The following is a 26,495-nucleotide window of genomic DNA, read 5'->3' on the forward strand; positions in this document are numbered from 1 at the left end:
TCCCAGCCCAGCTGCCCAGGGGGACGGGAGGCTAGGGTTAGGGTTAGGTTCCCTCAGCTCTGCTGTGTGTGGTCGGGGGCCGTGGGCTGGGGGCCAGGCTGGCCTTTGGACATCTGGCTCCGGCGTTGGGGGGGTCCGGTCTCACATGAACCCCCTCAGAGACAGGTCAGGGTAGGGCCAGCTCTCAGAGGGGGGGCCTGCCTCCCTAGAGGCCTCTGGGCCGGCCTCCTTCACGCTCCCGCGGCTGCCGTTCTGGAACTGGAGAAAAGAGAGAAACAGGTGAACCTCTTCTCTTCTTCTTCTGAAGTCCTAAAATCCCTGTTTCCCTTGCATGTTAATAACCATTTTTGGAGTTCAAGTACACCATGACCCTCAAGGCGGACAAACGTTGCTTATGAAAGCACAAACACTTCTCAGAGGGGTTCAGGATCAGAGGAACGCTTACCTGCGCTACGGACGGCTGCTCTGTGCTGCCGACCCGACCGAGCGGAGCAGGGTTAACGAGCTGGGTCGACCCCAGGGCCATGGACTGAGGGTCGATGTGGTGCTGCTGCTGCTCGTACATGCTCATCATGGTTCCTATGCCCCACTGGGGCTCCCCCCCTCCTCCGCTGTTCTGGGGGGGGCCAGAGTCTAGACCAGAGTCCAGCAGCTCCTCCAGGTCCTGGGCTAGATGAGTGAGGGGGTCGCCCCCCCCAAACGCACCGCCGTGGCTCTGAAGGCACGCAGGGACGTAGGCCAGCTCCTGGCCCGGGGGGGCGCGGCGCGGGGGGGGGACGGACACGGTGTTCAGCTGGTTCCTGTAGGCGTGGAGGTGGAGGAGTCGCGAGGAGGGGGGGTCCCCCACACCGTACTGGGGGGGGTGGCTGCTTGCATCCACCTGGAACAGAGGAGGGATCCGTCGGTAGCCGTTGGTGACGGCTTGCTGGCCGCCGCTCTCGTCGACCTGCATGTGCTTCAGTCTGCGACACAGCTGCTGCTGCTGCTGCTGGTGTGGAGGAGGAGGGGGCACGGGCTGGGACTGTAGGCGGGCGTGTTGTTGCCATGGGTGACTGGTCAATCCCTGTCCCTTTAGAGGAAACTGCTGCTGCTGCTGCATTGCAGGTTGCGAAAGGTGTTGTTGATGCCGTGACTCGAACACTGTCAGCGGCGGGGGGGGCTGTGAGTATGAGTGTAAACATTGCTGAGGGTAATGAGACAGAGGCTGATACTGGTGAACGGATTGGGGGCGGTGTACTACAGGAAGCTGTGGTCGCTGCCATTGAGGAGCTATGTGTGAGTGTTGGTGTAAGGCAGTTGGTGGGTGTCGATCCACAGGTGGCGGGTGTAGCTGCGTACTGTTCTGCCAGTGCTCCGGCGCGGTACAGCTCGGATCCCGATCCCCTAACTTGGCACCGAAGGAGAACACACAGTCCGGTCTCTTCCGTAAAGACTCCTGAACGTAAGAGAGGATCTCCTCCGTGAGGTCCGGGAGGAGGCCGTCCCTCCCGTCTCCCGAATCCACGTTCAGGAACGTCTCGTCCCGCTGGAAGAGCTCCAGGTCCTCCCTGCCCACGCCCAGGTCGCTCATGAACGTCCACAGGTCGACATCTCCGTCCTCCGCCGCCAAGCTACCCAGAGGCTCCTGCTTGAGGAGGGAGTTCTCCGACAGAGAGAGGACACCCTCCTGCCAACTACTGGAGAAGATTCCCCCCCACTCCTCCTCCTCCGGCAGGGCGGGGGCGCCCAGCGGGACACGGAGAGGAGGAGGCCGTTCCTTCCGAGGCGGGACGCAGACGTAGATGGACTCGTCCTGTTTCAGAAGGGAGCCCAGCAGGGAGTCGGGGTCCACAGTTCCAGCCCGATTGTTGTCATGACGTCCTGTGGCGAGGGCAGGGTCACCTCTCGTAGAGTCCCCCAGTGCCTTAGGCGTGGTGTCGTACAGCACAGCCTCCCCGGTGGTGAAACTGAAAGGAAGTTCCAGGTTCCGTTTCCTTAAGTGTTCCTCTCCCTCCTTATCCCTATAATACACCCCAAAAATGGCATGATGGTGTGAGAAAAAAACATGTGCTTAAATTACACACTTTACAACTCAAGATAATGTGTTTCACTGTGACCTCTTATTACCACAGAAATATTTAAGAAAAGGGATGTAATGATGCATCGCGAGAGTAAATTATCGATACACGAGCGAGCATATTTTAGTGGTGTTTTACGAGCTGTGTTTTTATACTTTTGTGTGTTTGTGTACATATTGTGACATATATGTCACATGTGTGAAATGTCATGAAGATCGTCTAGGGTTACCAAACCACCTAAAAGGCGAAACACAGAGAGCGAGCATGGGGCGATAACAGTGCCCTCTCTGCAAAAGGAGCACTCCCTGGCAGTGTGAGGAGGGTAATGTGGGCCTGTGTCTGCAGCTAGAGAGAAACATTATAGCCTATCGTAGTTATACCCTACCTCAGAAATAAAAAGGGATTCTTTAAGAAAATACAGTATTTTGTCGGTTTTTTTTTAAGCCATTTTTTATGAGTGGGGTATCCCACCCACATTCCCCATCCCTATTTGACAGATACAGTGAAGATCTAGACAGGAAGGATGGGTGAGAGAGAGGAGGGACGACATGCAGGACATGTCCCCGGCCGGACTCGAACCGGGGACCCTGCGGCTACATGGCCAGCGCCCAACCCACCACGCCACCCAAACGCCCCGTATTTTGTAGTTTTTGTCTGAGAAATAAATGTAAAAAAGTATTTTCTGTCAGAATTTTGTTAAGAAATCGTGAGAAAATTGTATTGTGAAGCCGGTATTGTGAGTTGTATGGAATGGTGAGTTGAGTGTATCGTTCCATCCCTGTTTGAGAAGCGTATCAGACGTACGTGAGGACTCTTTGTGAGACGATGATGCAGTCTGGCCGCCCACTCCTGTAGACCAGCCTGGCGTTGGCCTGCACCCACACCCAGCCCCTCTGCTTGGTCAACAGCCTGAACACCGTCAGACCACTCTCACCTGTCTTTATCACTGGGCAGGGAAACACACACACACTCAGATAACAGTCAGTCCACTCTCAGCCCACAAACACACACTCAGATAACAGTCACAACATTCTTGTGTTGTGGTGATTTCCAAATATTTGGGGGCGGGGAAAATAGTATAAATAACTGTACTGTTCTTCTCATGTCACCGAAAACACAGAGCATTTATCAGTGGCTTTTGTTTACTAAATCTTCATCCAATCCGAGTCCGTGGAACCACGGTGGGTGAAAGGAACATGTTTCACCTCAGGACACGCGCTAGCTGGGCGCTACTGGGATGTTGAACATACAAGTAGATGTACTCTATGTCATGTGACCTGAATGTCTCTGATCTCGTGTCTTTTACGGGGTACATGATGGGACTGCAACAAGAAAGCCTGGAGCTTACTTCGCACGTGGCTCTCAGCGCAGTACAGCATGTCTGCGGCGTGGATGAACTGGTAGCCCGAGCCGCGGTCGCACAGCTCCGCCTCTGTGTATCCCAGCACCATCTTCCCTCTGGACAGGGGGACAAATTCAAATAGCACAATAAAAAAAAAACTAAAAACGTTTGGCTCCCAAGTATCACCGGTCTTGTTTGTTACCCACTTGGTGTCACAGGCCGTGGGGGTGAAGTCCAGCTTGTGCTTGGTTCTGAAGATGGAGTTCTTGGTTCGGATCTCCAGGATGAAGGGCGGCTGCAGAGGGGAGGCCAGGGCGAACAGGGCCAGCTGGGGAGGGACGGGGCGGCCCTCCTTGGTGCGCTGGTTCTGACCGCGCAGGAGCTTCAAACGACCCTGGAGGTTAAGGGCCTGGAGGACGGAAGACGTCAGGCAGAGTCAACACACAACCGGGGGGACGGGACAGCACTGGTGGTTTAAAGGGAAGGTCAGAGCAGGATATACAGCATCTCCACCAGCGAGACCGTCAAACACTGCGGTGATTCAATGGTATTAAGAATCTTTCTGATCAGGTCAGATCAAAATGGTGTCGTACGAAACAGAATTTGTTGTCTACTTTTCTCTAGCACCGTGACTAGCGGTCGCACTTGTTCTTATCAAAGGTTTTACTGTGATGTATAGTTGATTCACTGAGATAGACAAATGTGACACGGTCGGGTGAAAAGGTCCACATTGTCAGCAATTCTCAAGTCGTGTAAATTACCAAAAAGCAATTTTTTTAATATTATGAAAGTTTCTGCGTTGAAAAGCCCATTCAATATAACAAACAACAGTTTTAGGATCACACAATATTTATAATGTATTAATTGGATTCACTGCATCATCTGCCGTCCTGCTTCGTAGGCTACTGGGTAAGTGATACATGGCTTGTAAACAAACTTACGTTTTAGGACGTGTTCAAAAGCAAGGACTGTGATCATCTAGTTATGTGTAGTTGTGTTTTTAGCATGTTGATGTTCTATCAGCATGTTGTGATGTGCTAAACATGCAGTTAGATGTTCATAGCGATGTTCTTCTTAGCTGCTAGCTAGCTACCAACACGATGGTAGCAAACGGGCCTGTTGTGATTCAGAGCGAGTTTCTCCGGTATTTGGTTTGAGGTGTAACAAACAGTCAAATAAGCATCTTCTTCAACTATTTTGAGATTTCAATATGACATCATTTGAAAGCTTACAATCTGCACTTCCACAATCTGTAAATCTGGTGACTTTTTCACCAGACCCTGTCACATCTTATTGTCATTGATAAAAGCGGTCTGCTAAATTGCTCAAATTATATGTATTTACAATTCAAGCCAATGATCAAGTGATTCACAATGATAATGACTTAATGTCCACAAAACTGTACAGAAAAGGAGGTTCTGGAAGGTTGCACACAAAGCTATCTGCAGGATCATGTCCTAGTCTGAATAAGCAGTCTGTGGCCCTTTCCTGAACCCAAAGGAGATTAGTGAAACCTCACACTGAACCCACACCGCACCCACTTCACAGCAACAAGGATTTAGCCCAATGATATAATTTAACCGCTTCTTACACTCTGCCTCTACTCACTAATCCTCAGATCTTAACATGGAGTCACTGGCCTCCAGTAGCTGTCAAAACAAAACCCACAAACACACGTGACAAAATCTCCAGGAATTCAGGCTACCCAAGAGCTACTTCCCATAGGCGAGCAGGCTAATGAACAAGTCTACTGCAGACAACTGACTATCATCCCCAAACACACCCCATGTACACAGACTACCTAAACCTTAAGCTCACAGCTACTTTACTACTTGACCCATCTATTTTATTTACTACTTGTACTGCTAATTGTATCCTGCCTTATTTGTCATTTATGTCATGTACTATTGTCACATTTGTATCTTAAATCATGCCTATTGCCTTATTGTCTTGTGCTGCAATGTCAGGAACTGAAGCCTAAGAATTGTACACTTTTTACACTTGTGTAATGTGACATAACGTTCATTATTTACTAAATGCTCCCCCAAGAACTCACGTAGGTCGTAGCGAATTTAAGAGGGTAGGTCTGCTGCCAGTGCAGCTCAGGGTAGACCAGCTGAAACTCCACCACATGTACAACATAATTAATTGTACTGCCCCCGGATACCTAGGCTCACAGATAGTCATAGTCCACACTCAGCACAGTCACCTAACCCTAACTCTAACCAACACTCAGCACAGTCACAGCACCAGGGCGAGTGTGCGTTCCTGTAAGGTTCCAGAGTGAAAAGTGTAGCTCACAGTTCCTTCTTCTATACTGGAACATTACTGTGGAGTAAGGTGAACAGATAGGAAAGCCTACTTTTATTTTTACTCTTTTATTCTCTTATTCTTTTATTTTATTTTATTTTCTCAGCCTACTTTTATTCTTTTTATCTTGTTATTCCTAGAAGTTCCTATTCCTTTTGTTTGGGGGGAGGGGTTGTTAGATTGTTTGATGTTATTGTTGTCTTGTATGTTAATATCAAAGGACCATGTTGGAAATAAGTGTTCACACCTTCAGATGTCATCCCTTGGATTACTGTTTTTACTCGATCCATTAATAAACCCAATCAATCAATCAATCAATAACAATAAAAACTTGAAACTCAAGATTATTCCAATTCACTTACAAGGAAGCCAGAGGAGTTGTCCAAGAGACATCGAAATCTACAGACAAAGTTGCGCTCCAGGAAGGTGGAGTTCTCCGGAGGGAGGAGCTCGGGGTCATAGTAGGGTTGTGGAGATGTGGAATCTTCGGTGGCTAAAGCAGGAATAAAATAGCCTGTTCAAGTATGTTTTTATACAGTAACTATTAGCAGCAAATGTTCCCGGTAACATTATTTACCACACTAGGCGTTATGTCACTATTACAATGTCAACCGTTAATGTTCCCATCTTCTAATGGTGGAACCCGTCTGCACCTTCTTCCTACTAGGAACCGTCCATATAGACGTTGCTATACAGTGGGGTGCAGAGATGTGGTTTAAGTGTCTGTTACCAAACATCTCCAAGTGATTGAAGGCAAACCTGAACACTAAATGCTACAAAGTTAAACATGACACCTTTCTGCACATTTTAAAGCAAGGCTTCTTTTTATTTTCATTTATCATAGTTTTTAAATGATAGAAAAGGAAAAGGGCCCTGTGCAAAAGTTTGGGAACCCTTTTGGATTATTCTTTGTTACATTTTGAGAAGATGATTAAGGCCGAGACCAAGGTGATTTACTTAGGGCTTCAATGAGTCAGGTGAATATAATTCCAGGGTTGAACTATATATTCTGAAGTAACTCCATGCCTTCTAAAGTATCCGACTGCGGAGGCTGTTGTGTCTGGTGTTAAAAACCATGGGTTCCTCTTAACAGTTGTCCAAGGATGTTAGAATCAAGATATTTTACTTCCACCATCAAGGAGAAGGCTACAAAAAACTCCCAATGTTTCAAACGACTACTACCAATTTCCACTGTCAGAATCATCAGAAAATGGAAAATAAATGAAACAATTGAAGTAGGGATGTCCCGATCCGATATCGATATCGCTGCGATATTGGTCCTGAATGCTGGATCGCAGATCGCACCAGAAGAAAAATAGGCTTCGATCTGCGTGGCCGATCTGGCGTGTCACTCACGTGATGACAACAGTAGAGTTGGCTAGTTGCTACCTGTTTGTAATGAGTCTGACAATGTCAGGATGCTAGCTGGTGAAATCATAAACCATTTGCTTTAGTAATTTTTCGGTTATTTACATAGTCTGAAACTACAGATGGTAAGCTTTCAAATGATGCGTCATACATTGAAATCGGAGAAAAATTCAAGGTGACACGAGTATTTGAATGTTGGTGCACCGAATGGGAATGCGACAGGAGAAAAGTGACTGACCAAACCACAACAACAAACGCTGCTAGCGGCTAACAGCTAACAGTGGTACATCGCTACAAACGTCTAACTGCGTTTTTATAACATCACAACATACTGAGAGAACATGGACATGCTAAAAACACATAACTACACAACTAGATGAACACAGTCCTTGCTTTTGAACACGTCCTAAAACGAGAGTATGTTTACAAGTCATTATCACTTACTGGTAGCCTCCGAAAAACGAGAATAGTTAATCCAATCCACAGATTATAACTGTTTTTTATTATATGGACTGGGTACTTAAAACTTGAGTTGAAAAAAAAGAAAACCAGATAGACACCCCTTCGATTTCTGGTCTCACCAGCAGCGTCACTAGGCTACACTTTTAAAAAGGGTCCTATAATTGATTTGCCATTTGTAAGAGAAGATAAATAGAATAAAAACCTGAAGGCACTAAAACCAGAAATCAGACAGTAACTCTTTTTTTCTACAATGCTGAATGCTGCTGTCTAAATTGTTTTAACCAGTTGGTCACTGAGTACTGCAGAGTACTGTTTTTGTTGCTTGAATAAAGGCTGGCAGTCTTTAATAGCCAACTGTTGTTGTGGACTATATACTGGGGAAGTATTTGTTATTATTCAGGAGTAAAACAATAAATACAAATATCGGATTGGTATCGGTATCGCAGATACCTGAAGCCCAGGTATCGGTATCGGTAGTGAAAAAATGGGATTGGGACATCCCTAAATTGAAGTCAAGGCAAGATCTGGAAGACCAGATAACCCAAGACAATTTTCAGATAGAATTGCCTGAGATCTGATGAGAAATGCTCAGAAGAACCCACACATCACTGCAAAAGAGCTGCAAAAAAGAGTAGCCGACACCGAGACAACAATACAGCGTACCTTAAACAACAAAGACCTACATGGCCAGAAAGAAGCCTTTCCTACGACCTCAACACAAACTTAAGCGTCTGAAGTCTGCAAAAGAACACCTTGAGAAACCTGAAGCCTATTGGAACAATGTGCTTTGGACTGAATCAAAATTGAACTTTTTGGCCACAACCAAAGAAGGTAAGTTTGGAGAAGAAAGGGTGAAGCATTTGTAGAGAAGAACACCTTGCCAACTGTTAAGCATGGAGGTGGATCCATTATGCTTTGGGGTTGTGTAGCAGCTGGGGGCAGACATTCTAGAGGCTAATGTTCGAAGGTCAGTCCAGAAGTTGAAGAGAGGTTGGGTATTCCAGCAAGACAATGACCCGAAGCATACCTCAAAATCAACCATGAAGTACCTCCAGGAAAGACGGATGAAGGTTTTCGAATGGCCATCACAGTCCCCAGACTTGAATATTATTGAAAATCTGTGGGAAGATTTCAAGCATGCCGTGCATGCAAGAAGGCCGAAGAATATATCTGAGCTAGAGGTGTTCTGCAAGGAAGAATTGGGGAAAATTCCCAAAACAAGAACGTAAAGACTCTTAGCTGGCTACAGGAAGCGTTTGCAAGCTGTTATAGTTGCCCGAGGAGGAGTAACAAAGAACTAACTGAGAGGGTTCCCGAACTTTTGCAATAGTTTTATTATTACAAATTAACAATATAATTGTTTCACTGTTATGTGACCCAGATAATGTAATAACACAGCAACCATGCCTCTTTATTATCATAAAACGTATTTTTGAACATAACATTTAACATGTATCCTCATCAATAAAAAGGGACTGTGTCATCTAGTTATGTGTAGTTATGTGTTTTTAGCATGTTCATGTTCCATCAGCATGTTGTGATGTACTTAACATGCAGAGCAGCTAGCTAGCTAACGCAATGTTCTTTGTTGTTAGCCAGCCAGCTACCTAGCATGTTGGAGCACAGTCAATATTGCCATTAGACAATTATTTCAGAATTGTTACAGGCCTAATCATTGCTAATCTACATTGTTGTCTGGCACAGCAGGTATACATGTTAGACAAGCGTTGGGCTCTTCCTATCCTGCTATGTCTACTCTGTACCCATCTCTGTCTGCAGACTGCTGCATGAGCATGGAGCTGCTGCTATGTCTACTCTGTACCCATCTCTGTCTGCAGACTGCTGCATGAGCATGGAGCTGCTGCTATGTCTACTCTGTACCCATCTCTGTCTGCAGACTGCTGCATGAGCATGGAGCTGCTGCTATGTCTACTCTGTACCCATCTCTGTCTGCAGACTGCTGCATGAGCATGGAGCTGCTGCTATGTCTACTCTGTACCCATCTCTGTCTGCAGACTGCTGCATGAGCATGGAGCTGCTGCTATGTCTACTCTGTACCCATCTCTGTCTGCAGACTGCTGCATGAGCATGGAGCTGCATGATCCCCATGGAGGAACAAACTCACGGCAGTTCTATAACCTGCATTTAAAGCTCTGGGGCGAAATGTTTATCATAAGAAAACCCCAAAACTACTGAGGGACCTTATCCTTTCTAGCAAAAGAAAACTGCCATGTCTATGAATGGTTAAAGACGGATAATAGACTTTCAATAATCCAATGACATGGCACTGTACAACCTGGATCTGATCCAAAATGGCCACCAGTCCAGTTCTTTGTTCGTGAATTCGTTGTTTGTGAGCTCAGAATTTAAATGTGTATAATATTCATATCGTCTGTTGTCCCTTGTCTGTTTTTATTGTGTTTTATTCTCCAATGTTGTAACCTTGTACTTGTACTGGTGTGCTATCTTGGCCAGTTCTCCCTGGAACAAGAGACTTTAATAGCAAAGGACCTCCTGGTTAAATAAATGTTAAATAACAGAAATGTGATGCACAGCTGGGAGGTGTTCACCTGTGAGCAGCTGTCCGGTGTCTGGGGAGGGGGTGGGATTGAGCGCCCAGTGGAGCTGTCTCTGGAACTCAGCGCGGTCCTCTGTGTGGATGAGCTCATAGACGTTCTGATGGATGACATCAGACTGGGCAGAAAATGCAAGTATGTGACAGTGAATAACTTATATAGAAGAATAGCCAGTTGACAAACAAACCGAGTGTTCCTCAGTTGATGTGTACAGACACCTGTTCAAATGACTTTCATAGACATTGCTATTTTCAAATAGCACAAAAAAAATCATTATCATAACTTATGTCAGGCCTGTCAGGATGCACCTCTGTTGAGGCAGATACTAGGGATGCACCCAAATGAAAATTATCGTCCAAAGCCGAAACCGAATTTAAGGAAACACTTGGCCTAATACCGAATGCGTACAGTCAGTTTTTCATTTAGCTTTTGTACCATTGCATAAATTAAATGTAGCTTTTTATTCATGCTTGTATGCTTATTCATGTAAAATGATAATTATCAAAATGATGTGTTTGAAATTGTATATACTTTATGTTACGTAATATTTCCTAATTTCATGAAATATGTACAAATTGTGACAGCGGCTGGTGAAAGGGGGATAAAGTCACCAATCAAAATGATGGCACTTCATGGGATTTATTTTGAAAACGGAAATACATTTCAACATTGTTGAAAATCACATCACACACTCGGTCGTCAAGCCAAAATACTGCAATGCATTGGATTGGGTGAGTAATACCCACTGCTACCTAGTTAACTAGAACACTACTTTACATTGTTAGCAGGCTCACAAAACAAGCTGTGTTAGTTGACTAGCGATGTGTCATTGATTTTCAACAACACTTAGCTTGCACTTTTATTTTTAAATTGCGAAAACGAAAGTCAATGTCGGAATGTGCCTCTCGTTGTCATTCAGAGACATGCCGACATGTTTGCTGTAATTCTATGACTTGGCAGTAGGCAGTCATCACTCAATGCTCGTCTCATTCACTGAACAGCATGGGTTGCTTGCACTGTTTGATCGTGTTATTAAAAAAAAAAGTCAAGTATTCAGTAAACATTCAGTGTCAACAAACCTATTAAACTTGGCATCTGTTTAGGTCCTGGCTTCCGTTCAAGTAAAGGAAATACCAGAGCAATCAAGTTGTGTCTAACGGGACCAGGATTTTACCGGCAAAATGTTACAAGGTAACAGAAACAATGAGATGGACAACAGTGAAAATGTCTACATGCAGAGCTTAAATGTGAAGAGTCTTAAAGAAGGCATTTACCTGGTAAAAGCCCAGACCTTAAATGTGGAGAGTCTTAAAGAAGGTATTTACCTGGTGAAAGCCCAAGTACTCCTGGATGTTGGTGGATACATAGAACATTGTGCCACCAGCTTGCACTACGAGTATAAAACCATTCAGCACCTGAGAAGAAAGGGTACATTTACTGAGTGAAGTCTCTGTTGAGGTGCAGTGACTGTATAAAAACAGCAAAGCCTCCAACAAAGAGCAATGTAGTTGCGTTCATTTGGTAAATGAAAAGCTAACGTGATATCTGGGTCAGCACATCTCTTCAGCTCAACTGAGCCCCTAAATCCATATGCATACAAACAGAATTGGTGCAAAGTCATTATAAGATATAACAATTTCGACCAAAGTGGCAACAGGATGGACACTAACTTGGAGTAGAAGCTCTCCCTCTGGAAGGTCTGGGCCGTGCTTTTTCAAGCCCTGGTTCTCTGGGAGCTGCAGGTCCGTAGATTTTAGGGTCACTGCAATAAGAAGAAGAAGAAGAAGAAGATTTTATTTGACAGTCAATTGTTTGAATTTGGTATTTTTTGCTCTAGGCACAGGGTCAGCCATAGTCAGCACCCCTGGAGCAATTAGGGGGTTAAGTGCCTTGCTCAAGGGCACATGCAGCTCCCTCCTGAGGCGGGGATCGAAACAGGGACCATGCGATTGCTAATCGGTCTCTCAAGATCAAGGTTACTGTGCCACAGAGAATTCCACTACATAATGACGGAATGCAGGAAAACAAGTTACCAGTCACAAGAGAGGACCATTCGTAAGAATTGGAGAGAGTATATAAAAACCCTTTGAACAACACATCCAACAATGACAGCAATGTTATCAATCAAACAAAAAGCTATATTGCTGCTCTGGTGTCAAGCCATTTAGGCAATGGAATTAGAATAAGATAAGGCAGACACAGCCTACAATACTAGACCCAACAATTCCAAGCTAGCCTATGTAAACTCATAGCAGTGTTCCTAAAAAAAGGAACGTCTTAATTACGCTATATTGACTTCACATCAAGACTGGGCCTTGTTGGATGACGGGTCCAAACAGAGGCATTGACCTAACAGATCCCCAGAGTTGGGAAAGCCGAGCCAGCAAAACCATAAGATCATATCTCAGCCAGGGTCTCTGGGTCACTCCTCTCATGCAATGCTTGTCAACCATGCGTCCACACTGGTAAGAGCTCCACACAACAGGTCAAAGTTTGTTTGTGTGAGCCAACAACCATACAACCCCCCCCCCCCCCCCCTCCTCCATAGTCAAGAGTTCAACAAGTCTGTTGTAGATTACTCACGCAAACCCCCTGCCTCGCCCCTCCCCCCCCAGGAGTCTGTGTAATCATCAGAGTTCCTAGTACACCAAACACAGCCATTGGCAGAACTCAACACAAAGGCCAAGAATTCAGGTCTCTACGGATATGCTATAAAATGCGCAGACCATTTTTTTTTATTCTGCTGGCTTTTTCTCATGTAAATCAAGCAAATTAAATTGACATCTCAGTCTTACTCTAAATGACAACTGCTTTCCAATCCAGAAATGCTGCATGTGTAGGCAAAACAGATCTTACAGTTACAATTTCTACCAGCAATAGCCCAAAAACTATGATAAGAGTCCTCCTATATAGTACTATTGTAGTACTACTTACTATACTATAGTAAGTTAATTAGGGGGTAGTAGTCTGTGGCTCTCGTATTACATTTCATGGTTATCCTCTTGTTGAATTTAACAGGGTTGTCTTCATAATCTATGATGACGTCTGTATTATACACAGGCAAATCCTTTTGGCTTTACCAAAGGAGATAAGCCTGTGTGATGAAGCCTAACTAACTGACTTATCAGGGGTCAGTTTCCCAAAAGCTTTGCAGCTTAAAGGTGCAATATGTAGCTTTGCCCCCTTGAGAATATCACTAAATAAACATGCTGAATCATTACTTACGATGCACTGGCAGTTTGTGACCTGCCAAGACCCTGCCATTCTGTCTGAATTTGCTTTTCCCAAAATGTTTGGGATGTTTCTGGGCGTCTCACACTTCATGTAACCTTGGTGTGTGTCTGACTTTTAAGACTTTGTGTGCAAATAAGTTCGTGACATGTATTCTGATGATTTTAAAGACGATTTAATAGTAAGTCCTGTTTGATGGTACAACCCTATCTGAGGTTTGTTTGGGGAACGGGGGGTTTGGTTTGAAACTTTAGGTTTAGGTAGTGTTCTCACCAGAACATTTGCTTCACTTGAAACAGAGTTTAGGATAAAATTAACTTTGCTCTGCGTCGTTTGGAACGGTGAGAACGCTCATTCGAAGTCGCTCCCGGAGCAAACAACCAACGGATGCTCCGCTTGAAAAGGGTGGTTTCACTACGGTTACAAACGACGCATCCATCACTTTGCTTCACTACGCTTTTGGTGAGAACGCTGCTCGAGGCAGTCCATAGGAAAACAACAGCGCATCCGTGTTGATCTGGATAAGAGAGGGAGGAACTGGCAATTCTAAATTTTTCTGACCAATCAACTACCACGTCTGTTGCTTCGATTGCGTATGTTACTTCGTTTACATGAAGGGCTGTGAGAACGCAAATCAGAGAAATAATTTATGCAACAATGTTGCGAACTCATCCACTTGCTCCGGGTCTCGATTCGGACTTTCATGTGAGAACATGACCCGAGTTTACTTTGGGTTTAGTGAATGCGAGTGTCTCCGCTGGCTGGCTAATTTCCGTGTTCATGTTTCTCTACCGACTTTTCCAAACTAGACAACGGCTGCAAAAGACATTAGCTCGATAAATACATGACAATAATTGAGGTTAATCGTTTCAGTTAGAAGTAGTCTGAGCAAGGGGAGGGGAGAGAGGAGACCAGGAGCAAGAGGGCACAATCCTGCTCAGGGCGCCTTTAATCAGAACTCGTTTCGTCCGACGACCCTACCACAAAGCCGCAAGAGTGTAACAATTGTAAAAATGTATGTTTGCTGGTCAATCTTCTGTGCATGAAGGAACAACGTTTGTTAAGTTCTGGTCTAGAAGAGGAGAGGAGGGGGCCGGGATTTTCAAAGGAGATCAAGTGCATCTTTAGCTACAAGGCTTTCACAAAACTGACCTCAGATCTGGTCTGGAGAACGTCACTGAGTGCACTGTGATGTCTTGGCCCATGAATTCAGCTTCCATACTGGCATGATATTTCCAGCACAATTGTGAAATTGTGTTTACCCAAAATGTAAGCTTTCTTCAGTCATTTGCTTGTCAAATTGAGGTTTTGAAACAAACTAAGTGGAACATTGTCTTCACAGGACACTTGAACACAAGACATAAAAAACACAAAAACCTGAACATCCAAGCCAGGGCCGCATGTGGCTCTTTGCCTGTCTGTGTGCGGCTCTTTAATCCATTCATTAAAAGTGTGTGGCTCACTCTCTGTGTCTCGATAGACATTGTTTTGGTATGGCAATCTATGGCACTCGCCATACCTGGATTCAAAACATTTAAAAAATCCCCAGAAAATGTAATCTGAATCACGTTGTGTCATTTTGGTGATTTTATCCACTCCACACAACGGTAACTCAAAATCCTCCCGGCTCCATCTCACCCCACCAGCCAGGCGATGTAGTGGAGCGCAGGGTTGCCAGACGGGATTTGACAATTTCCAGCCCAACCAGTCTAAAAGCTGCCAAATTCACCCGTCCAGTGTGACCAAAAGTAGCCCAATCTGGCAACACTGGTGGAGCGACATCGGTTCCTCAATAAACAAGCCATGAGTAACGTTAATGTTAAAATCTTGTCCATGATTCTCGTTCATTCAGGTGGGTTAAACAAACTGTATAAACGCCATAATACTGTTGGTTCAAATGTAATATATTAATGAACAAGTTCATGTCATGTTCTGTCAAACATGTTATAATGTTATTTTAGTGAAAAAACGGACCTAACGTCACTCGCGATTGTGAAGCTAACTCTAACAAGCTAGTTAGCGAACATTAAAGATTACAACAGCTAGTTTACGTATGTCAACAATGTCTCTATTCTCAATAATTTCAGTAATAATTGTACCAAATTGGGGCCAGTAAAACTAACTTGTGTGTAAGTTATATGTGTGTGCAAGCAAGTTTTGATATTGTCAATCGTCTCACTTTTAGTAGGTGAGCTGTAACACAAATATGCCAGGGAAAAAAAGGAAAATGGACAGACCTTTTTTGGTCAAAGGGCAGCAGAGACAAGTACAGGGACACAGGTGAGGTCTCACAATACTAGTGTTTTAACAGTGCAGTTAATTTAGAGTTGAGAATAGCTAAATCTGTAATGTTTTGTTTCTAAGGAGATTGAACCAGTCTGCCTGCTAGGAAAGATGTAGATTACCACCTCCATACTGTAGTTGTCTCCTTTATTCATTACCTTAATGTCAAATTGACTATTGCACAACTGATTTGGCTAAAAAAAAATCCACCCTCAACCCCCCCACTCTGTACCTTGCCATACCTTGGCCTTTGCTGAAATGACAACACTGGTCTCATAGCCTATTGGAAATGTATTGCGTGTGAGTGTGTGTGAGAGTGAGAGCTTTTGTGAGCCCGCATGTATGATGTGGCTCTTTCTGGTACCCCAACCATTTTTTTGGGCTCTTAGTCTCCGACTGGTTGGCAACCCCTGATCCAAGCTGACATGCAATTCATATAGCTGTCAAAGCTGGAGTCCACACAGATCTGTCATTGCATGACAGTTCCACTCCGCAACACCTGCCCCTGCATCTTCTGAACGTGCTATATAACTAGCTACATAAAATAATCATTGCATGCATTGAATGTCCTTGTAATAACATGAGACATTAGAAATGAGTGTGCATGTCATGAACAATGTTTTTCTCTCTCGGATGCAAAGTGCATAGAGCCACTTAAAATTCTTCGCAAATCCTGTCTCAAACTACCGTCTGGGCAAGGATACAGTTGGCTAGATGCCATATATCAGGACTAGATGCTGGGCTAGATGCCATATATCAGGACTAGATGCTGGGCTAGATGCCATATATCAGGACTAGATGCTGGGCTGGATGCCATATATCAGGACTTTGTGATAGCAGAGTACTACATTTCTCTTATCTTAGTGGGTCAATTTACAGTTGTTGGAGGACTCACGCAAACTTGACAATGCGTGCTTGTTCCCCTTGTTAAACTGAGGTCGGATAAGGAGCCAAGTCATTTGGGATTTTTTGGCTGCCTTATTAGAGTCACGCAATGCAAATATTACAAGAAAGCAGCAATTGCATATCAATTCCAGACTTTTTGGGAGGTCAAATATAACTGTTGGGAGACAGAGAGGATGTGGTCTGTGACCACAAAGTGGCATCGGTTACAAGGTTATACGTATACCACCATGAATCTTTTTCTCTCAGAAATATATTTTACCCAATAGCAGGAGAGTAAGGTAATGCCTATGATAAATGGTTGTGCACAGTATCACACTGTGCATCTCTCTCCTCATCCATCTATCCCACTGTGTATCTCTCCCCTCATCCATCTATCCCACTGTGTATCTCTCCTCATCCATCTATCACACTGTGTATCTCTCCTCATCCATCTATCACACTGTGTATCTCTCCTCATCCATCTATCACACTGTGTATCTCTCCCCTCATCCATGTATCCCACTGTGCATCTCTCTCCTCATCCATCTATCACACTGTGTATCTCTCCTCATCCATCTATCCCACTGTGTATCTCTCCCCTCATCCATCTATCCCACTGTGTATCTCTCTCCTCATCCATCTATCCCACTGTGTATCTCTCCTCATCCATCTATCCCACTGTGTATCTCTCCCCTCATCCATCTATCACACTGTGCATCTCTCTCCTCATCCATCTATCACACTGTGCATCTCTCCTCATCCATCTATCACACTGTGTATCTCTCTCCTCATCCATCTATGACACTGTGTATCTCTCCCCTCATCCATCTATCACACTGTGTATCTCTCCCCTCATCCATCTATCACACTGTGTATCTCTCTCCTCATCCATCTATCCCACTGTGTATCTCTCTCCTCATCCATCTATCACACTGTGCATCTCTCTCCTCATCCATCTATCCCACTGTGCATCTCTCTCCTCATCCATCTATCACACTGTGTATCTCCCCTCATCCATCTATCCCACTGTGTATCTCTCCCCTCATCCATCTATCACACTGTGTATCTCTCTCCTCATCCATCTATCCCACTGTGTATCTCTCCCCTCATCCATCTATCCCACTGTGTATCTCTCCCCTCATCCATCTATCACACTGTGTATCTCTCCCCTCATCCATCTATCACACTGTGTATCTCTCCTCATCCATCTATCACACTGTGCATCTCTCCCCTCATCCATCTATCACACTGTGTATCTCTCCCCTCATCCATCTATCCCACTGTGTATCTCTCCCCTCATCCATCTATCACACTGTGTATCTCTCCCCTCATCCATCTATCACACTGTGTATCTCTCCCCTCATCCATCTATCACACTGTGTATCTCTCCTCATCCATCTATCACACTGTGCATCTCTCCCCTCATCCATCTATCACACTGTGTATCTCTCCCCTCATCCATCTATCCCACTGTGTATCTCTCCCCTCATCCATCTATCACACTGTGTATCTCTCCTCATCCATCTATCACACTGTATCTCTCCCCTCATCCATCTATCCCACTGTGCATCTCTCCCCTCATCCATCTATCACACTGTGCATCTCTCTCCTCATCCATCTATCACACTGTGTATCTCTCTCCTCATCCATCTATCACACTGTGTATCTCTCTCCTCATCCATCTATCACACTGTGCATCTCTCTCCTCATCCATCTATCACACTGTGCATCTCTCTCTCCTCATCCATCTATCCCACTGTGTATCTCTCCCCTCATCCATCTATCACACTGTGTATCTCTCCCCTCATCCATCTATCACACTGTGTATCTCTCCCCTCATCCATCTATCCCACTGTGTATCTCTCTCCTCATCCATCTATCACACTGTGCATCTCTCTCCTCATCCATCTATCCCACTGTGTATCTCTCCCCTCATCCATCTATCACACTGTGTATCTCTCCTCATCCATCTATCACACTGTGTATCTCTCTCCTCATCCATCTATCACACTGTGTATCTCTCCTCATCCATCTATCACACTGTGTATCTCTCCTCATCCATCTATCACACTGTGCATCTCTCCTCATCCATCTATCACACTGTGTATCTCTCCTCATCCATCTATCACACTGTGTATCTCTCTCCTCATCCATCTATCACACTGTGTATCTCTCCTCATCCATCTATCACACTGTGCATCTCTCTCCTCATCCATCTATCCCACTGTGTATCTCTCCCCTCATCCATCTATCACACTGTGTATCTCTCCCCTCATCCATCTATCACACTGTGTATCTCTCCTCATCCATCTATCACACTGTGTATCTCTCCTCATCCATCTATCACACTGTGTATCTCTCCTCATCCATCTATCACACTGTGTATCTCTCCTCATCCATCTATCACACTGTGTATCTCTCCTCATCCATCTATCACACTGTGTATCTCTCCTCATCCATCTATCACACTGTGTATCTCTCCTCATCCATCTATCACACTGTGTATCTCTCCCCTCATCCATCTATCACACTGTGTATCTCTCTCCTCATCCATCTATCACACTGTGTATCTCTCTCCTCATCCATCTATCACACTGTGTATCTCTCCCCTCATCCATCTATCACACTGTGTATCTCTCCTCATCCATCTATCCCACTGTGCATCTCTCTCTCCTCATCCATCTATCCCACTGTGCATCTCTCTCCTCATCCATCTATCACACTGTGTATCTCTCCCCTCATCCATCTATCACACTGTGTATCTCTCCCCTCATCCATCTATCACACTGTGCATCTCTCCCCTCATCCATCTATCCCACTGTGTATCTCTCCTCATCCATCTATCCCACTGTGTATCTCTCCTCATCCATCTATCCCACTGTGTATCTCTCCCCTCATCCATCTATCCCACTGTGTATCTCTCCCCTCATCCATCTATCACACTGTGCATCTCTCCTCATCCATCTATCCCACTGTGTATCTCTCTCCTCTTCCATCTATCCCACTGTGTATCTCTCCTCATCCATCTATCCCACTGTGTATCTCTCTCCTCTTCCATCTATCACACTGTGTATCTCTCCCCTCATCCATCTATCCCACTGTGTATCTCTCCCCTCATCCATCTATCACACTGTGCATCTCTCCTCATCCATCTATCCCACTGTGTATCTCTCTCCTCTTCCATCTATCCCACTGTGTATCTCTCCTCATCCATCTATCCCACTGTGTATCTCTCTCCTCTTCCATCTATCACACTGTGTATCTCTCCCCTCATCCATCTATCCCACTGTGTATCTCTCTCCTCATCCATCTATCCCACTGTGTATCTCTCCTCATCCATCTATCCCACTGTGTATCTCTCTCCTCATCCATCTATCCCACTGTGTATCTCTCCTCATCCATCTATCCCACTGTGCATCTCTCTCCTCATCCATCTATCCCACTGTGCATCTCTCCCCTCATCCATCTATCACACTGTGCATCTCTCCCCTCATCCATCTATCCCACTGTGCATCTCTCCCCTCATCCATCTATCACACTGTGTATCTCTCCCCTCATCCATCTATCACACTGTGTATCTCTCCTCATCCATCTATCACACTGTGCATCTCTCCCCTCATCCATCTATCCCACTGTGTATCTCTCTCCTCATCCATCTATCCCACTGTGTATCTCTCTCCTCATCCATCTATCCCACTGTGTATCTCTCCTCATCCATCTATCCATCTATCCCACTGTGTATCTCTCCCCTCATCCATCTATCACACTGTGTATCTCTCCTCATCCATCTATCCCACTGTGTATCTCTCCCCTCATCCATCTATCCCACTGTGTATCTCTCCCCTCATCCATCTATCCCACTGTGTATCTCTCCTCATCCATCTATCACACTGTGTATCTCTCTCCTCATCCATCTATCCCACTGTGTATCTCTCTATCTCTCCTCATCCATCTATCCCACTGTGTATCTCTCTATCTCTCCTCATCCATCTATCCATGTATCACAGTGTGCATCTCTCCTCCCAAAGGGAGCACATAACTGCTACTTTTACTTCCACCTTCACATCACGTCACAGTCTAATGTGTGCACTGCATTTTAACTCAGATGTTGTTGCTGTCTGTTGAATAAATACATAGATCTTCCTTTTAAAATGTGTAAGCCTATATTAGTTATTCAGTAATAATCTGAAAAGGTACAACACAAATAAATAATTTTCCAGCTATGTTAGGGTCAGTTTTCTTTTTTTCATGGGGTATAACAATTATTTGCATGGCAATCGACCAACACCCCAAATCCCATGACCGTCACTGCCCTACATGGGTTGTTTCCTTGGGCAAAGCCATCAAGAGACTCACCACCAATAGCCTTACTAATAAATGCATACAAAATAAACTGTCCAAAGTTAATATTATAAAACAAATTTGTATACTGTACTATTGAGCCACAACAATACCATGTTAATATAGACCTATTTTCTGACAGAGAATGATGAGAACTATCTATTGTTGCAGCAGCACTCAGGCTTCCGCTAAGAAAGAGATCACATGATTACATTTATATTTGACTTTCCGCAGGATTTCACACACCCTGATGACATCCTGTTATTTCAGAGTTTCCCCTCCTCTTGCTACACTGAGAACATTATTGTCAAGTCATGCCACCGCCCCCCAGCCAGGAGACAGTGACGCCAGGGAGGGAGCACGTCATCCTTCACATGAAACATGAAATCACACAGATGTAGCAGAATCAGGAATGTTGGGATGTTCATAGAGGAGTGGGTGAAGGCTTTGGCTGCTGTCTGTTCTGGCTGACAGTGTTCCCTGTTGAACACCAGTAATCATCACCCGTCGGGCTAAAGCTAGACAAACCAGTACTGTATTATGGTTTATCAACCAAATGAGTTCCATCATGATTCATGGTCTTACCATTGAAAAAACTCTTTGCTCGCAGGTAGCTGACACAGAGCCTTAGTATTGTCAATTTGTCCAGTTTAGATGTGACATCGTGGGGGAAAGGAAGCTGGTTGGAAAGTCTCTCCAACTCCCCATTTAAGCGTTCCCGGTGTCTTTTTGAAGGATTCGATTTGGCACCTTCTGTCGGAGCTGGCTTCACACTGCAGGGGAGAAAGAGGACATTTACATTTACATTTTTGGCATTTAGCAGACGCCTTATTCCAAAGCGACTTACAATCAATACATTTGAATACTAAGCATGTGAATCATCAATCCACCAGTCGTAGCAGGAAGAGTAATCTCGCTCAGGCCCGGGGCCATTGATAGAAGGAAAAACCTTCTTCTAAAACTTTTTTTTTTTTTACTGGAGAAACAGAGAAACAGTACAAGGGGGGCAATAGAAGTTCTTAGGGACACAGTAGAGGGGAAAGCGGGTGTCTTTAGGAGACGTAGTGGTGAGGGTCAGAAGATCTCAGGTCTCAGGAGGAGCAGCAGGACAGGGAAGAGACCTTCTGTCATCCACATCAGACACATCGAGCTGGACAGTGTTGAAAGTGTGCGGCTAAGCAACCCGTGAACACAGCAGGGGACTTGAACATAAACACACCCAAGACCCTGCCATTGATTGTGCAAGAAGTAGCTATTTAGAAAAAATACGCTGATGTAGCGAGATAAATATAAACGTAATCACCTTTTTTGGGGCTTCTTCCTCTTCCGACTTGCATACATGCTGGTGGTGCTCATCCTCTCGCAGAGGAGAGGAGAGGAGAGGGGGAGAGGAGAGGAGAGAGGAGAGAGGAGAGAGGAGAGAGGAGAGAGGAGAGAGGAGAGGAGAGGAGAGGAGAGGAGAGAGGGGCGCGAGACACAGGACCTCTGACTGTTAGGATGTCACGTGCTGCTGTCAGAGCCTAGTTAGCACGGTTAGCTCAGCTAGTTAGCATGGTTAGCTCAGCTAGCAAAGACTAGAGATAGTTAGCTAGCTATCTGGCTTTCCACATAAAAGCAAATGCTAAAGGATACCAATAACAACACTATGCACGTGTCTGTGCTGACTTGAAAAAGCAGTCCGGGCGGATTCTCTAACACCATCTAACGTTCATTAAGTCCAAAGTACGTCCAGAGTCAGTCCCCAGCCAGGGTTAGGGCTGGGTGGCGAGGCAGACAGCAGATCAGTCCATAGATCTGACCATAGATTTGCTAGAATGGAATCTGCTTGCCAGACGAGGACGGTCCATAATAATCCAATCGGGTTTCATTCTTAAAATATCCCAAAGACATGACATTTTAGCTCCAACGTCCAGCTACAGCGTCATACCGCTTGTTCGTCAGCGACGTCCCCCTTGATCACGCGTGAGTTTCTTATCATCCCACCCAGTGACTCCGCTGCGACCTTCGCCCGGGCTGTGGACAGGTCTGGTCTGGTCTGGACCGTGCTGTGGACAGGTCTGGTCTGGGACCCTGGCTGGTTATCCAGCTCTGACTGGCTCATTTCTGGACTGCATACTTCTGATACTTTTTTTTTTTACTTTTTTTTTAAAGACCGAGCATAGGTAATAATCACATTGGTTTGATTGTTATTTTGTCTAAAAACCATAGGAGGATGAGGACCAATCTCCTGGCTATTGGACAACCCGTCCCGTCCCCTACATACATGACACTGGCAGAGACCGTGGTAAAGTTGTTTTTATATTCGACATTCAACAGACATTCACATTCGGCATTTTAGGGACCGTGGTAAAAGTGTGGTAAAAGTAGTGTTGTTCCGATACCATTTTTTGATCCCGATACCGATACCGATACCTGACCGTGCAGTACTTGCCGATACCGAGTACCGATCCGATACCGGTTTTTGAAAAGTAAAAAAAAAAAAAAAAAAAAAAAAAAAATGTGGAGCCGCATACTCACCTCGATGTAAAATTATTGCTAACACTTAGTCTGGCACTGCTCAAAACCTTTGTAAAACAGGAAAAAATACCAACAGAGAGTGAATACTATAGAACTTTTTTTTATTGTCTACCTGGTATGGTGACAAGAAAATCAACCCCTTATAAAACCTGAAATGTGGCTCTCACAGATGCCAATCAGTGCAATATCCATTTAAGATATAAAACAGTCGTAGTAGTAGTGCAACAGCAAGTGAACATTTACAAACAAAATAACTTTAGTACTTTAAAAAAAAAAAAAAATATCGGATTTTTTGTTTGTTAGTACTCGCCGATACCGATACCAGCATTTTTGTGCGTATCGGTGGCCATGCCGATACTAGTATCGGTATCGGAACAACACTAGGTAAAAGTAGTGAAAACCCCAATGGAGATATGGCTGTCCTGATCAATAACTCTGCCAATATTGGGCCAATGCACCTCAAACCAAATGTAGATTGTTCTGGGAGTGCCCCTCTAAAAATGGCAACCTTTGGATTTCGCAATCAATTGATTAGGAATTTATTAAAATTCAAGAACTCAAAAACCCTATGGAGATATGGCTGTCCTGATCAATAACTCTGCCAATATTGGGTCGAAACACCTCAAACCAATTGTAGATTGTTCTGGGAGTGCCCATCAAAAAATGGCAAACTTTGGATTTCGCAATCAATTGATTAGGAATTTATTACAATTCAAGAACTCAAAAACCCTATGGAGATATGGCTTTCCTGATCAATAACTCTGCCAATATTGGGTCAAAACACCTCAAACCAATTGTAGATTGTTCTGGGAGTGCCCCTCTAAAAATGGCAACCTTTGGATTTCGCAATCAATTGATTAGGAATTTATTAAAATTCAAGAACTCAAAAACCCTATGGAGATATGGCTGTCCTGATCAATAACTCTGCCAATATTGGGTCGAAACACCTCAAACCAATTGTAGATTGTTCTGGGAGTGCCCATCAAAAAATGGCAAACTTTGGATTTCGCAATCAATTGATTAGGAATTTATTAAAATTCAAGAACTCAAAAACCCTATGGAGATATGGCTGTCCTGATCAATAACTCTGCCAATATTGGGTCGAAACACCTCAAACCAATTGTAGATTGTTCTGGGAGTGCCCATCAAAAAATGGCAAACTTTGGATTTCGCAATCAATTGATTAGGAATTTATTAAAATTCAAGAACTCAAAAACCCTATAGAGATATGGCTGTCCTGATCAATAACTCTGCCAATATTGGGTCGAAACACCTCAAACCAATTGTAGATTGTTCTGGGAGTGCCCATCAAAAAATGGCAAACTTTGGATTTCGCAATCAATTGATTAGGAATTTATTAAAATTCAAGAACTCAAAAACCCTATGGAGATATGGCTTTCCTGATCAATAACTCTGCCAATATTGGGTCAAAACACCTCAAACCAATTGTAGATTATTCTGGGAGTGCCCATCAAAAAATGGCAACCTTTGTATTTCGCAATCAATTGATGAGGAATTTATAAAAATTCAAGAACTCAAAAACCCTATGGAGATATGGCTGTCCTGATCAATAACTCTGCCAATATTGGGTCAAAACACCTCAAACCAATTGTAGATTGTTCTGGGAGTGCCCATCAAAAAATGGCAACCTTTGGATTTCGCAATCAATTGATTAGGAATTTATAAAAATTCAAGAACTCAAAAACCCTATGGAGATATGGCTGTTCTGATCAATAACTCTGCCAATATTGGGCCAATGCACCTCAAACCAAATGTAGATTGTTCTGGGAGTGCCCCTCTAAAAATGGCAACCTTTGGATTTCGCAATCAATTGATTAGGAATTTATTAAAATTCAAGAACTCAAAAACCCTATGGAGATATGGCTTTCCTGATCAATAACTCTGCCAATATTGGGTCAAAACACCTCAAACCAATTGTAGATTGTTCTGGGAGTGCCCATCAAAAAATGGCAACCTTTGGATTTCGCAATCAATTGATTAGGAATTTATAAAAATTCAAGAACTCAAAAACCCTATGGAGATATGGCTGTCCTGATCAATAACTCTGCCAATATTGGGCCAATGCACCTCAAACCAAATGTAGATTGTTCTGGGAGTGCCCCTCTAAAAATGGCAACCTTTGGATTTCGCAATCAATTGATTAGGAATTTATTAAAATTCAAGAACTCAAAAACCCTATGGAGATATGGCTTTCCTGATCAATAACTCTGCCAATATTGGGTCAAAACACCTCAAACCAATTGTAGATTGTTCTGGGAGTGCCCATCAAAAAATGGCAACCTTTGGATTTCGCAATCAATTGATTAGGAATTTATAAAAATTCAAGAACTCAAAAACCCTATGGAGATATGGCTGTCCTGATCAATAACTCTGCCAATATTGGGCCAATGCACCTCAAACCAAATGTAGATTGTTCTGGGAGTGCCCCTCTAAAAATGGCAACCTTTGGATTTCGCAATCAATTGATTAGGAATTTATTAAAAATTCAAGAACTCAAAAACCCTATGGAGATATGGCTTTCCTGATCAATAACTCTGCCAATATTGGGTCAAAACACCTCAAACCAATTGTAGATTGTTCTGGGAGTGCCCATCAAAAAATGGCAACCTTTGGATTTCGCAATCAATTGATTACGAATTTATAAAAATTCAAGAACTCAAAAACCCTATGGAGATATGGCTGTCCTGATCAATAACTCTGCCAATATTGGGTCAAAACACCTCAAACCAATTGTAGATTGTTCTGGGAGTGCCCATCAAAAAATGGCAACCTTTGAATTTCGCAATCAATTGATTATGAATTTATTAAAATTCAAGAACTCGAAAACCCTATGGAGATATGGCTGTCCTGATCAATAACTCTGCCAATATTGGGTCAAAACACCTCAAACCAATTGTAGATTGTTCTGGGAGTGCCCATCAAAAAATGGCAACCTTTGGATTTCACAATCAATTGATTAGGAATTTATTAAAATCCAAGAACTCAAAAACCCTATGGAGATATGGCTTTCCTGATCAATAACTCTGCCAATATTGGGCCAATGCACCTCAAACCAATTGCAGATTGTTCTGGGAGTGCCCATCAAAAAAGGGCAACCTTTGT

At 44.0% G+C, this 26,495-nt stretch overlaps 1 protein-coding gene across 2 annotated transcripts; it reads right to left on the minus strand.

Annotated features, from left to right (window-relative positions):
- Window positions 1–22,232, minus strand: ahr1a (aryl hydrocarbon receptor 1a). 2 transcript variants are annotated; one of them, XM_080540322.1, is made up of 12 exons: window positions 22,159–22,232; window positions 21,441–21,628; window positions 11,786–11,877; window positions 11,441–11,530; window positions 10,110–10,233; window positions 6,072–6,202; window positions 5,456–5,566; window positions 3,606–3,808; window positions 3,406–3,515; window positions 2,862–3,003; window positions 446–2,000; window positions 1–258 (listed from the first exon to the last, which is right to left on the minus strand). In XM_080540322.1, the coding sequence occupies exons 1-12, from the start codon at window positions 22,209–22,211 to the stop codon at window positions 142–144; spliced, it is 2,916 nt and encodes a 971-aa protein (XP_080396448.1). In that variant the 5' UTR covers window positions 22,212–22,232; the 3' UTR covers window positions 1–141. The 2 variants fall into 2 exon arrangements, with proteins under 2 accessions (XP_080396448.1, XP_080396449.1); XM_080540323.1 differs by lacking the exon at window positions 5,456–5,566.
- Between the last annotated feature and the right edge of the window lie 4,263 nt (window positions 22,233–26,495).

This window comes from Nansenia antarctica (genome assembly GCF_963989245.1).
Source record: "Nansenia antarctica genome assembly, chromosome: 10".
Classification (NCBI taxonomy): Eukaryota; Metazoa; Chordata; class Actinopteri; order Argentiniformes; family Microstomatidae; genus Nansenia; species Nansenia antarctica.

Excerpts from the sequence above, each read along its gene's own strand:
- ahr1a (XM_080540322.1), bottom strand. The coding sequence starts at position 22,211 with ATGAGCACCACCAGCATGTATGCAAGTCGGAAGAGGAAGAAGCCCCAA. Across the intron at positions 5,567-6,071 it reads ACAACTCCTCTGGCTTCCTT|GTATCCGGGGGCAGTACAAT; the intron begins GTAAGTGAATTG and ends CTGTGAGCCTAG. Across the intron at positions 3,809-5,455 it reads TTAAATTCGCTACGACCTAC|GCCCTTAACCTCCAGGGTCG; the intron begins GTGAGTTCTTGG and ends TCCGTCCTCCAG.